Consider the following 13446-nt stretch of genomic DNA (forward strand, 5'->3'; position numbering starts at 1 on the left):
CATCAAGAAGATCCAATACTCGACGGAGGCGGTGGGCGGATACCCGTTGACCGCGCCGGTATGGTAGCTCGCTGGGTCTCGTGAGAAAATCGAAGGTCACGACTCGACTCGCAGGTCAATCAAGCGTCGGAGGACGGCGCTTGTGGAGGAGAGAAACCGACCAGCACACGGCGATGAGGAGCCCGGTCACCGATCTGCCTTTATGCTGCCATTCCCCACGTCCAGGCTGTCAGCCCCCCACGATGGCTTGATCCATACTTCAATACCTGCCATGCTCCCTTTCCATACGCGATTGGGGAAGTACCTGCCTAGCACCAGCCTCTCGGAACCCTTACCCTAGCCCCCCTCATTCAGTCGGGCACAGGCGGCACAGTCACAATCAGCTGTGCCAACCACCTCCTTCCTGGATTACATGATTACATACTACGTACTACCGTAATAGGTAAGTACAAGACAAACGAGCCCTGGTCTGACAATCTTCCTTCCGGCCGTATAAGACCATCTCTCAATCTCTCATCTCGTCTCGACCAACCTCCCCCTGTCCGCAGCCTTTCTTTCCTGTCCCATCGTGCAACGCCATCGCGATGGCACCATCCTCACCACCTCTCCAACATCACCAACATGAGTGTACCTCGGCACCTGAGTCTTTCTCAGTAACCTTCACTGGTAGCTGTCGGGTTTGTTGGGAGGACAAGGCCCGCAGGGCGGGGGGGGGGGGGGCAATACAACAACGCGTCTCTTGATGAACAGACCGCGTCGTGTGTTGCATGCTCAACTGGGCAGGCTGCCTACACTTAAGTATACGGCGAGTTTTGAGGACCATGAATTTTCTGTTGATGTGATGCATCACTGGCCTGGGCGCAAGGTCTTGTTCTCCCCGTCTGCCATACGTGGACCACCTCCACTCTTGGATGGTGTGTCAAGCTACCTGGAGAGCGTTGCCGACGTGGATTGTTGTTTGTTTCTTCTTTTCTTCTATTTTTTTTTTTCTTTCTTTCTTTTCCATACCGGCAGAGTCGATACGACTTTCCGAATCCCATTACGTCGAATCTCAATCAACTCAGGGCTTGAGGAGCAGCTGCGTCGTCAGCAATAGTTGTGGCGCAGACACAGATGATCCTCATGGAGCCAGCTCCTCTCAACAGTGACCTTTACGAGATGAAATGGTCATACACTACTTTTGCTGAGGTCCCAGTTACAGGGTCCGCCTGCCGGCATATCCAGGCGGCGCACATCAAGGCCACAATCTATCACATCACAAGCCCTTCGGATGTCTTCACCGCCCTTGACATGAACTCAACGCTGTGGGTCAGCGCGACTTGAATAGATTGAACCTCCTTTTCGATGAGTCCAGTCACGGATCTGCCAGTGAGATGCGCTGCGAGCAAGCGAGCCGTGCTTGTATGAGCAGAGGCGGTTCAACCACAGGGTGCGCATAACACCACAAGCCCCTGAAATCGCGTATCCTCGTTGGTGGCCCTACCGGCCGTTCTTGGGGGGGGGGGGGGGGGGTTCTATTTAAACCTCTTTTTGATTATTATCGTTATGTGGTACGCATTGCTGGAGTCAGCTGCGTGGACAATCGTGGGCCCCTGCCACAGAGGCTTGAGGGCCTTCTGCTCACGCTCACGACGCCTCCTGATGGGCTTCATCCTCTCGAGGGTGTGAGAATTCGCACACTCATACTACCACTGATCAGGTACATGGTGAAAATGACCCAGGGGGTTATTACTGGCCCATCCGCCCATGGCCTATCGTTTCGGGTACCACGGCTTTGAGGCATGCCAGAAATGGCATTTGATGTAGTAAAGGGGCAGCCGAGATAACCACACCGGGGGTCATTGCAGGCAGCGACACCAGGTCGGGGTTCAGCTCCCTGGTTGGGCTACCAACCTCATTGGGCTGTATGTATGTGATTCTTTCCGCCGAGGGATAATGGACAGGTCAACCAGTAAGAGCACAAAGGCAGCTCATTGGAGAAGCACGACGGACATTGGTTGAGGCCCCATTGCACGACATTAAACAAGGACACGCTAGTTTCAACGTCCAAAGCGGATCTAGTCCTCGTCTGTACTGTACAACTACACCGTAGGTTTGTACTGAGTTCTGACACGGATGTCCCCGCGGTTGCCACCTGTCCGTACTTAGGATGATGCTGTCGCCTTACGTGGCTGTGGCTGGACCCCAGCTCTTGAGCAGATTCATTGATTCAGATTGTCGGCTCAGATTTGCCGTGGGGATTCTGTTTCGTCTTAAAAAGACCCAGAGAGATCGTCACGACAACTCCTCGAGAACCCACCTGTTTGCTAGGAATTAAAATCCCCTCCATGATCTCTCGGAGGAGCCTAGCGACTTTGAGAAGCCTAGCCTGACGCCCTCGACACGGCTGAGATAGAGATAAAGAGAGCTAGGAAGACGTGTTTAGTCTGCCCTGACGAGAAAGGAGATTTACCATGGTAGGTTTGGAAGGGGAGATGGGTCAAGCTCCACCCGCCCCGCCTCTGAGAACCATGACTTGGTACATATGTAGTAAAGCTTACCATCTCTCCAAGCCTCGGTCCCTTCCAAGCCTTTGTCGAAGGCTGTTTCACATGGTACGAACATACGATGTACACTACGAAGGCTATTTTCTTCAGCCTGTCTGTTTTTCTTCCTCTTGGATTCTCCCCTTGGTCTGCAGTATAACTATAGTGCTATGCAGCTTGGATTTGGTGACCTTTCGCTTACTTAGCTCGTCCATGATGGGCAGGTCCACGTGGGGTATCAGGGTCCAACCCCTGCCGGGGTCTAACCCCACATGGATTTAACCGCCGCAATACGTAGCCTCTCAGCCACAGTTCGAGTCTAGACCCCACGGGCGTCTTGTCATAATCCTTATGACCTACTAGTTTGATATTTCGTTCATCGTCATGTCTATCTTGGATCTTAATCTTTACGCTAGCCACGGGTAAAAAAAGAAGAAAAGGAAGGGCAGGACGAAAAAAAAACTTGTTACGGCACCGAGTCTTGGGAACTCCCTATGGCGTGCGGTGCGCCACTCTCTGCCACGTAATTTCATGTTCCGTGTCCTTTGTCTCTCATTTTCTTTCGGTCGTAAGATAGGCATATTTGTACAGAAAAGGAAAAACTCAAGTATGTGCCGAGAGAGCAATGGCCTTGGAACCCCCCCCCCCTCCCAACCCAAGACTTGCTCAATAGCTCAGGGGAAGAGCAAGAGCATTAAATATTATTTTCCCATTGGATGTCTCTCTCTGCTTTTTGGGGGTCGGGACACACTTGAATTCACTTTCTGTCGCTGAAAAAAATAGGAGAGAAAAAAAGGGGGGGAGGAACTGCGTCACATACCGCCACCGCCAAGGTTGTTGCAGGGGCCGCTTCGAACGGGAGCCTCAAGTGCGAGCCACCACCAAGATCAGCTGTGGATGTTGAGATTATAACGGGACACCAAAGCAAGATTAATGCCCCTGCCCCTGTAGAACTGTAGTACAAACAAGCTCGCACGCTCCTTGATCTTCAGGGTCCGACAGTCAGGGTTCCCGGGGCCCCCTTCCATTATTAGAATTATGTTGAGGAAGGGAGGAGGGAGCAGAGCGTATCCGCGCAAAACAAGCACGTGTTCCAACTACCCGATTCGTATCGAATAAAGTACTTATTTATCCTTCTGTCACTTGCCACTACCATCGTCTCTACACCCTACCTTCTCTACCGTCCTTTTCTCTTCTCCTTCACTGCGGCGGCTGTGTAAAGTCCCATAAGTTTTGTCACTGCCAGTCACTCATTCATTTGTTTGTCTCTGTCTGCTGCAATCGACTTCCTGTTCTGGCCTTAGCTGGGCCCTACCGCCATTCACACTCTACCTGCTCTGTGTCACCTTCTGTACCTCAGCAAACATTTCAAACTTCCTCGCTCGTGTTTTTTTTTTTTCTCTTACACTTTTGGTAAGCCTTTATCGACAGGTTATCATTTTGTGCATTATTTATTTCTGTTTCTGCTCCCTTTTTGTTTTGGGTGCCACAGAACAAAAATCTGTCCATCACGACACTTAGCTTGCTTTTGTCACCTCAAGTTGTACTCACTCTCACACGGCAATATAATATGAGTCTAGGACGGGACCGTCTGCTCTCAGCTCGCGAGGTCGAGGACCTCGTCGCTGATGGCCATCTCATCGTCATCTATGATGGTCTCGCCCTCAATCTTGACAAGTGGCTCGACAAACACCCTGGAGGCCACCTAGCCATCCATCATGTCGTCGGCAAGGACGCCACAGACGAGATCAATGCGTAGGTCTTTTTCCTTATACTTCCCTTTTGCGAGCTTGACGATCCGTCTTTCTCGCACTCATCTGGACAGTACGAAATGACTAACATGCTACAGGTATCATTTTGACAAGACCCTGCGCCTCATGAAAGCTTTCCGCATCGGACGGGTCCAGCTGCCTTGGACGAATCTCGTGCCGCCCATTCAAGGAGGTGCTCACCGCAGGCTCGGCGAGGCGGGTGACGACACCGAGGTGTATGGTGACCTTGTTCTTACGGACTCGACCACGGAGGAGGACAGCACCGAGGTCTCGTCCCTGTTCAGCGTCCAGCGTGACCACTTGAGCTCCGACGAAGATGAGCCCGAAAAGGTCGACAAGGGCCACGTATTGCCATCATCGACATGTCGTCTCAGGTCCAACAACAATGTCACTTCGCCCAGCAAGGTCGTGGTGGACTCGGACGTAGCAAGCCCCCTGCCCACGGAGAGACTTTCTCGCGAGGCATACACGGCCGCCATGGAGCAGAAGGAAATCGCGGATGGTATTAGGAGCTACCCTTCGCTGGACCAGGAGACCCAGGATGCCATCCGCGGAGAATACCGCGCCCTGCATAAGCTCATAAAAGAGCAGGGGATGTACAAGTGCAACTACTCTGAGTACGGCAAGGAGGCCATTCGCTATGCCATGTTGTTGGGTGGTTGTCTGTACTTTCTTCACATCGAGTGGTACATTCCATCAGCGGTCTGCTTAGGCCTGTTTTGGGTACGTACTTGAATCCCTCGATACTGTCCTTCTTGTTGTGGTTGTCATTGCTATCGGACAAAGACCCAGCTAACACATACACTTCCTCCCAACGCAGCAACAAATCATGTTTGTCGCTCACGATGCTGGCCATCGTGGCATCACAGGCGACTTCATCACCGACACGCTCATAGGAGCCTTTGTTGGAGATTTCTGCAATGGCCTGTCGATCGGGTGGTGGAAGAGCTCTCACAATGTTCACCACCTGGTGACAAACATGCCCGAGCATGATCCGGATAATCAGAACGTTCCCCTGTTCGCCACATCGCCCACCTACTTCAAGTCCATCTTCAGCTCGTTCTACAAGTTCCAGTTCGTGTGGGACAAGGTGGCAGACACGCTCGTGCCCTACCAAAAGTACACCTACTACCCCATCATGGCCGTCGCCCGCTTCAACCTCTACTTCCTCTCATGGACGCACCTCCTCTCCCCGCGCGCCTCCCAGCTCGGCTCCGCCTGGTGGACACGGTACCTCGAGATTGTCTTCATGGGCTGCTTCTGGGCCATCTTCGGCTATGGCCTGGTCTGGCGCACGCTGCCCGACTGGCCGACCCGCATCGTCTTCGTCCTCGTCTCGCACGCCGTCACCATGGTGCTCCATGTCCAGATCACCTTGTCCCACTGGGGCATGCCGCACTCCGACCTGGGCCCCACCGAGTCGTTCCCCCAGCGCCAGCTGCGCACCACCATGGACGTCGACTGCCCCGCCTGGCTGGACTTTGTGCACGGCGGGCTCCAGTTCCAGGCCGTGCACCACCTCTTCCCTCGCGTGCCGCGCCATAACCTGCGCAAATGCCAGGCCCTCGTGCGCGACTTTTGCGCCCGGACGGAGATTCAGTACCAGTGCTTCGGCTTCGTGGACGGGAACAAGGTCATGTTGACGCGTCTGCAGGAGGTTGGAAGAATGGTGGATACGTTGGTGCAGTGTTCGGCACACATGGCGGAGACCGGACACTACGAAATAGAGTAATCATAAGAGGTTTTGGACGGGATCTGGTTCAGTTAGTATCAAAAGAAACAATTGGGGGAAAAAAGGAGGGTAAAGAAATTTGGCGTTGCCCAGGAGGGTATTGGCTGTAAAAAAAAATCACTTAGTCAAACTGCAACAAGATACCCATTCTGTGCTTTAAGTTTTTCTCGTCTTCTTCATATTGTACACTTGCTACTTACTTTCTACTATGATATGCGTGCAATTCTTAAACACCCGAGAGCCGAGAGCCCAAGGGATTATCGTGCCACTATGATCAGTGCCGTCGATAATCAAGTCGGTTTTTTTAGCGTTCGGCCTCCTTTGTCCAAGTTGCTCAGCAAAAACACTCTTATGTCGAATCGAGAGAGATCCGTACATCTGAGGTTGGCGAGGACAAAGAGAACAACCGTATCAGTGCTCCTAACTAGTCGATGATGAACACTCTGGAAACGTCGGCTCTGTCTTGTCTGCTGCTTGGCTGTCCTTATAATTATGCTTCGCCGTTTTCACTCTGCTGCGAAGATCCCGTGAAACTCGTAATGGTCAACCCATCATCTGTCTCTTCTTCCTTTTTTTCCCCTCTTCCTTCATCTCTTCACCCTTTCCTGTGCAAGACGTACGCTGGCAGTATAGTTTCGGTGTCTTGTATGAGCAGTGTTCGTTTCTCGCGACACGGTGAGCCAGGCATTTTGGGCTAATTAGGAGGCTTGGTTTTCAAGAACCACTCGGTCGAGAATAATATCAGGCAGGCAATAATGAAGACCAGGTGAATGCAAAGCAGTGAGTAGGCAGAGCCAGATAGTACTGTACAGAAACAAATTGTGATTGGGTGTTGAAGTATCTCTGATTTATCTGTTATTCGATGGCCACGATGCCAGATATTTGACTCCAATGAACAATGGTGTGGCATTGACATGGATGAACAGGTCATGGGTCCTTTTTACGTTTACAGTACGGCCGAATTCCATTCCGGGGTATCTTGGCACGTTCCGCCGTCAACTGCGAAAGCTCAGCCGCGCTGCAGAAAATACTGATGATGCCCCTAATCAAAGCGGGCGAATGGGAGAGCAAAGTATCTTTCCATGTGCCGTCGTGTGGAGCAATACCTTTCCGCCCTCACAACGCTAATCTGCACTTTTGTCGGCATGGCCGGATCTAGTCTTGCGTTCGATACCTGTTGCAGCAGGCTGACCTTCTTGATCTAAGCCTTCTGCCTTGTAGTTGTTGTAGCTAATCAACTCCTCCAATTATCTTCAAGTGCTTGGCTGTGTTCGACGATGAGGGAAAAGCCCGCCGCGGAAGGACGGTGGTCCGTTGAATTAGTTGATTTCATCCGCAAGCGTCAAGAATGACGAGAGAAATAGTATGCCAGAGGTCGATCGAAAATTGATGAGCATATGAACACACCAACCTTGGCGATCGTCGTCTAATGCTTGCTGTACCCGTGGCTAATATCTTTTTGGGGACTTGCTGAGTTGCTACGGAACCTTCTAAGGTTCCTGCTCCACTGACGGGCAATGCATCATCCATTTTGTTTCTTTCTTCCCCTCAAGATCATGTTGAGAAGCATTCAAGTTGGCTCTGGAAAACGATGACCGACAATATCGTGTATGCGATGGCACCGCCACCCGGGGTCTCGCGTGATCCTGAGGCCCCGGGTCATTCAACGAGCCTGATTGCTATTGTCTGTACTTTTCTGCCCCTCGCTGGCGTGGCCATGGTGATTCGACTGTATACACGAGCCAGGATCACTAGACGGGTTGCCATCGACGACTGTATGTGTGTTTACGTGCCCAGGTGGTGGATTCCATCATGGCCGAATGATGCTGATTATTCTCTTTCCTCACAGATGTGATGTTGGTGGCCTTCTGCTTTGGGACTTTCCTAAACATAGAAGCTTTGCTCAGTAAGGCCCTCCCGGTCCACGAATTATGAAAGCAATATTGGATGGTGGCTTACAATGACCGCGCCCACCATCAGTGCTCAATTATGGCCTAGGAAAACATCTCTGGAACGTTCCGCTGGAGCCGGATCTCAATCCAGACTTGGTAATAAGGGACATCCTAGTGTCTGTGGCCTATTTCGTCGCTATGGGCTGTGCAAAGTGTTCCATCTTGTTACTCTACCTGCGCATCTTCACCACGACTGGCATCCAGAGAATCATCTGGGCCGTCCTCGTCTACACGGCCGGCTTCAGCTTTGCCGCCGCGGCCACCACGCTCTTCTCGTGCAACCCCGTGACTGGAGCGTGGATCATGAAGGCCACCGACCATGTCCGCTGCATCAACTCTCCGGCCTTTTATTTCGCCAACGCGGGCCTCAACATCACGTCTGACCTGATGACCGTGGCCATACCAATCCCCAAACTCTTCACGCTCCGGATGCCCTGGAGACGGAAGGTCGCAGCCTCTCTCGCCCTGTCTGTCGGAGGGCTCGTGTGTTTCGTTTCTGTTATTCGGCTGTGGAATCTGTATACATTGCTCACAGACCTTGATCTTACCTGTAGGTTTTCCCAAAATATCCCTCCTCTCCTCCCCTTTACTCTACTATAACGGAGACTGACGATATCATCCTGTCCATTAGACAACATTATCACGACCATCATGTGGTGCTGTCTTGAGATCAACCTTTCCATCATCGGAGGGTGTGCAGCAACGCTGAAACCATTTATCAAGCACGCATTCCCACGCCTTATTGGCGCGAGCAGTGCTTCTGAGGACCGCCGTTCGGGCAGGGGCATCTCCTTGCAAGATCGCCCTTCAAACAAGATAAGTTCAGCTGGGGACAAAGAAGGGACAACAAAAACCACGTTGGAAGGAGTGAGCCAGCACATCACCAACATTCAGGCCATCGAAACCAACAGTGGGGAGCACAGCACAGGAAGAGACCCGAGTTTCAGTGGAACGATTGATCTTGAAGCTGGGCATCAGCCTGAGCTCACAAGTTCGAGGCAGAGGGAAGACTGGATGGGGAGTAGCTGTGGAGGAGAATCTGCATTGCAATGGGAGTCGAAAAGTTCGTCGTTGCCGGGACGAACACCACCGATTTGACACTTGTGAACGGTTTGTGGTCTACAATAATCAATGAATTTGTCAGGGAGGTCCGTCTTGCTCAAAAATACGCGAGGCAGTCATTATACGCATACCATAGATCGGTCGCTTCCCGAGTCTGCGTTTGCATTAATTATTTTCAAGCGGCCTGGATTTAATACCCCCCCCCCCCCCAGATTAGCTCTCTCAACTGCAATACGTAATGAAACCCCTTAATTTCTCTTTTGACCTGCTTTGGAGTCTCACAATACTCCCAATTCCACATACGTTTTGAGTCCAGTAAATGTAGCCAAATCTCGCTTTCGAACATGGTATCGCTGTGCATAAAAGTGATACTGTGAGTCCGACCGTTACGCAGCTATATATTAGGCCACAGCCGTTTCCAGTCAGCTGGGAGTGGTCACTCCTTTTAGCTGTCGCATAGATACACCTTGCGCATCACGATTTACACATCCTTCCATCTTCAGCAACCGTCCAAGCATCACTTCCCACTGCCACATCACAATAGAACAGGCCTTCCGGATCCCACTTCTGCTTGATCGAAAGCAGCTTGTCGTAGTTCGCCCCGAAGAAATCTTGCTTCCAGTCAGGCTGTCTGAAATCGGCCTCATTCATATAGGCGCCCGATCCTGGAGTGGCTTTTTCAATAGTCGGGTCGATCGTGTAAGTGATGAGGTCTTGCTCCGCAAACACGTCCTTCCAGGGGTCTGTGAAGCTGAAAGGCACCTGAATGGCGGCCGACACAATGGCTTCCCGCCAAGCAGGAAGCACGGCATTATCCCCACCAAAGGGGGCGACGTTGGTGCCGACACCGATTAAGGTGGCACCGTCCTCGGCCAGAGCCCGAGAAGCAGCAGAGAACTTGCTGGTGGTAATTTGGGAGCGAGAGATGAGGCGGCCCCCGTATTGGGCAGTTCCAATCTCGATCACGCCGTCGGGGAGCGGTCCCCAGTAATGAATAAAATGCTCTACATAGGTTGCAAATTCGGTGTAGTTGACGCTGTATGTCAGGTTCAGGCTGTCGAGACTGGTGAGCAGTGGCACCATGGCCGTCTCCAGCTCATCTTGCGTCGCGTTGAACGCAGTCAAGGCTGAGATCTCCACGTAGTCAGCCGCGAAGTAATAAATCACCATGGCTCCAAAGTCTACAAGGCCTGGTATGGCATTATGGAATGCATCAATGCCGTTGTAGATGCTTTGGCTGGAATTGCCGTTGGCCGTCTTTTCGACGATCAAGTTTAGTCCACTGGTCACGGCACCCGGATATGTCTTGACTGTCATGGATACGACAACTCCGTAGTTACCTGGGCCTCCTCCACTGCAACGTGTGCGAATGAGCAAGGTGCAATACAATCAACAAGGTACAAGTGAATGAACAGATGGGTCGACTAACCTCAGAGCCCAGTAGAGGTCGGTATTATTCGTCTTCGAGGCGGTGACCAACTCTCCTGAGGCGGTAACTACTTCGAACGCGAGAGTCTGGTCGGCTCCCAGCCCAAATTTGGTGCTGAGTGCTGAGTGGCCACCGCCTTGGGTATAACCACCAACAATTCCCACAGTTGGACACTCTCCTGTGACTCCCACGCGACCAAGAGCTGCTGCGGCTTCGACAAGCTCGAATCCCTGGACGCCAGCACCCAACTTGAGCGCAGTACCTGTGAAGTCTGTGTCGTTCCACTGGAGAGGCGTAATGTCCTTTAGATAATGTGTCCAAACAGCCAGCGACCCGGCACCAGTGGAGCGGCCAAGGTAGTCATGGCCGGTGTTCCTGATAATGAAGCGAATGTTCTGATCCCGGGCAAATTTGATTGCAGCAATAATGTCATCAGGGCCAGTGGCATTGACGGCGTAGCGAACATAGTTTCCAAGCTCGCAAGGACGCTCGCGAGGAGTCCAAGGATCACAGCTCTGGTTGGCAAAGAACGGTGCCATGACTGAGGAACTCGAGTTCATGCTGCGCGGTGTACACGAAGTCAACACGTCAGCGCCAACGATATCTTCTTTCCAGCAGCCTATCTATTCATTCCACGTACTGAATACCCGGTAAGAGCCATTGGCTCTGGAGATATGCGCATTCCTCCTCGTCATAGTAAGGATCATGACAAGGCGAGCCAAGCGGAATCGTGGCCACCAGCCGACCGCCGACTGTGGAATTGAGAGACGACCATTGGGTTTCAGAAGGCCAGCAGCTGTCTCCTGGGTAGCATTTGCAGATGGCATTGAAACCGCCTCGCAACTGTATAGGTGTCTGCCCGCCGGAAAACGCCGAGGCAGCTGAGCCGCTCACCAGCATTGAAACCAAAGTAACGAGCCACCCCATATTGATTCTCGGATCTTCGTTCTGCTGTGGTGGGGGACGGGATCCGATAGGCTTTCAATCTACAGGCTAAGGCGTTGGTGTCACCACCCTTTTGGAAGAAGTAAAGTTGAAGTTTGACGTGGTCAATGTGGTCTGGTTCGAGAACAAATGAAATGAAGTGGCGAGACAAAATGTATGTATCACTTGGGTGGCGTTCTGTAACCGCGTTAAACCCAGCCTGCTTTCAGTCGACAGCTCAATCAACCGACATAATCTATGCCTGCAATCAATCTTGAATGTGGAAGTCAAGGGCTAGACTTTATGAGAACAGCAGCTGAGCCGGGGAACCAGGTAACAGAAGCCGTTGAATCCTCCGAAGCACACTTAATATTCCTGCACATTATTTAAGCTGTGCTACAGCAAACGGAGATGATAAATTCCTAATGACTTGACAATCTACTTGATTCAAGTAATTACAACACTTGCCGTCAATATCCAAACGGCAACGCATCCGTTACCCTCTCTCCTCCAACTATCATCAACAGCCCTCAGAATGGCACGTCTCACGGGTCAACCGGAATGATTTTTCTCCGCGCAGCAAGTTTTCGTCTTGCGCAAGGGGAAAAAATGATTTAATGACAGGTAAATCCGCACCCCAGCAGTCATGTCGCTTTCGTCGCACTCGCGATTCGCGAATAACTACCTCTTCTGAGTCCCTTCTTACAATTCTTCCCGAAAGTTGACGTAATCGGCTTGGCCTGCGGCACTCGAAAGCCAGTCTTTTCGGAAGAGATGCTGACATTGGTGGGGACCACGGCATATCAATGAAACCCTTTTTCGGTCTCTCGCTGTGAACAAGAAAGAAAAAGCAAATCCCGACCAGCAAGATCCTCATGAGCCAGACTGTGAGAACGCAGCTCAGCTGATCTTCCTGACTTGAACCTTTGAAGTCACTTGCAGATCTCTGCTGAGTGACTGATGGTCTTGGGGGTCTAGTACATGTGTACTTTGCTTTTTTTTTCCCTGGTACGTGGGGTCTAATATCGGAATCGTAGTCAGGTCATGGTTGCGTATCGGGGTTTGAGATACATTAGCACGAAGAAATTGATGCATGTGGAAGCGCAAGCGTCACATCTGAGAGGCATCGATGGATGGCATGTCATCGACTGTATCTCCTGTGCCAGATCGACTTCAGCGCAAACTCATTTGCTCTCCCGATGTACATATTCGGACGACCTGTGCTCAGAGAAATCTTCTGAGGCATATCGAGGAGAAAATGAGTGCAAGATACTTGCTTGATTATGCAGGATGGGAGCTGCATAGAGGAATTTTGTTTACTTGAGCAGATATGATCCACAGTTCGCGCACAGTGAGCAATCTCATCTTTCCGATCGGTAAAAGACCCCGTGTGCAGCCATTAATGATTCACGGGTCTGTCCAGATGCCGTGTTATCCACGGCGCACTGGAGATCCCCCTTATTCTTTATATGAGCGCCACAAACGCCTTATAACATAAAAGCTCGCAAGGGCCCATGTGTTATTTGTATCATATAAACGCCTTTGTATTACCTTTGCAAGACAACCCTCCCAGAATTCAAGCCCCAGCGTCTCTGTCCACCATTGATTTGACAGTTCATACTGGAAGGGTTAGAAGTCGAGGATCGACAAATGCTACGTTGAGAGAGCTGGCCTGGCATTGCCCATATGGACCAGGGAGCTTTGGAAAGCGTGACATCAGATACGACCTCTCCTCGCTCTGCAAGGACCAAATTTAATACAATGTGATTGCGCACAGAAGGAAACAAATGTGTCTGTATTTCTTTTGGGGGAGGGAGGAGGAGGGGCGTAAGCTTGAGATTATGGTGTGATTACGTTGTGTTGTGATATTTCACTTCATGGTGGTCAGGACAGATACAGAAAGATCCTGACAGTATACCTCGGTCAGTGCTCTAGACATTATTTCCAAGTTTTCTTTTCCTCTCTTGCGACTCAAATCACTGTTATTTTGTGTCCATAATAAGAATTTGCGGCGTTGGCTTTCTTTCTCGAGATTCTATGCCTCGTAACT

The 13446-nt window shown here is 51.3% G+C and overlaps 3 protein-coding genes across 3 annotated transcripts; 2 read left to right on the forward strand and 1 right to left on the reverse strand.

Annotated features, from left to right (window-relative positions):
• Nucleotides 1–4095: 4095 nt before the first annotated feature.
• On the forward strand, nt 4096–6029 carry M406DRAFT_264067 (delta 8-(E)-sphingolipid desaturase; the record flags this gene model as incomplete). Its single annotated transcript, XM_040917633.1, has 3 exons — nt 4096–4280; nt 4375–5020; nt 5118–6029. The coding sequence occupies 3 exons, from the start codon at nt 4096–4098 to the stop codon at nt 6027–6029; spliced, it is 1743 nt and encodes a 580-aa protein (XP_040773591.1).
• A 1565-nt stretch (nt 6030–7594) lies between these two features.
• On the forward strand, nt 7595–8433 carry M406DRAFT_357532 (uncharacterized protein; the record flags this gene model as incomplete). The annotated part of the gene is made up of 3 exons (XM_040923703.1): nt 7595–7804; nt 7879–7935; nt 8010–8433. Coding segments are annotated over exons 1-3 (663 nt in total), but the record flags the coding sequence as incomplete, so codon positions are not given.
• A 1084-nt stretch (nt 8434–9517) lies between these two features.
• On the reverse strand, nt 9518–11399 carry M406DRAFT_347596 (FAD-binding domain-containing protein; the record flags this gene model as incomplete). Its single annotated transcript, XM_040922312.1, has 4 exons — nt 9518–10397; nt 10473–11033; nt 11113–11315; nt 11367–11399. The coding sequence occupies 4 exons, from the start codon at nt 11397–11399 to the stop codon at nt 9518–9520; spliced, it is 1677 nt and encodes a 558-aa protein (XP_040773593.1).
• Nucleotides 11400–13446: the final 2047 nt, after the last annotated feature.

The sequence above is a fragment of the Cryphonectria parasitica genome (genome assembly GCF_011745365.1).
Source record: "Cryphonectria parasitica EP155 unplaced genomic scaffold M406scaffold_7, whole genome shotgun sequence".
Lineage (NCBI taxonomy): Eukaryota > Fungi > Ascomycota > Sordariomycetes > Diaporthales > Cryphonectriaceae > Cryphonectria > Cryphonectria parasitica.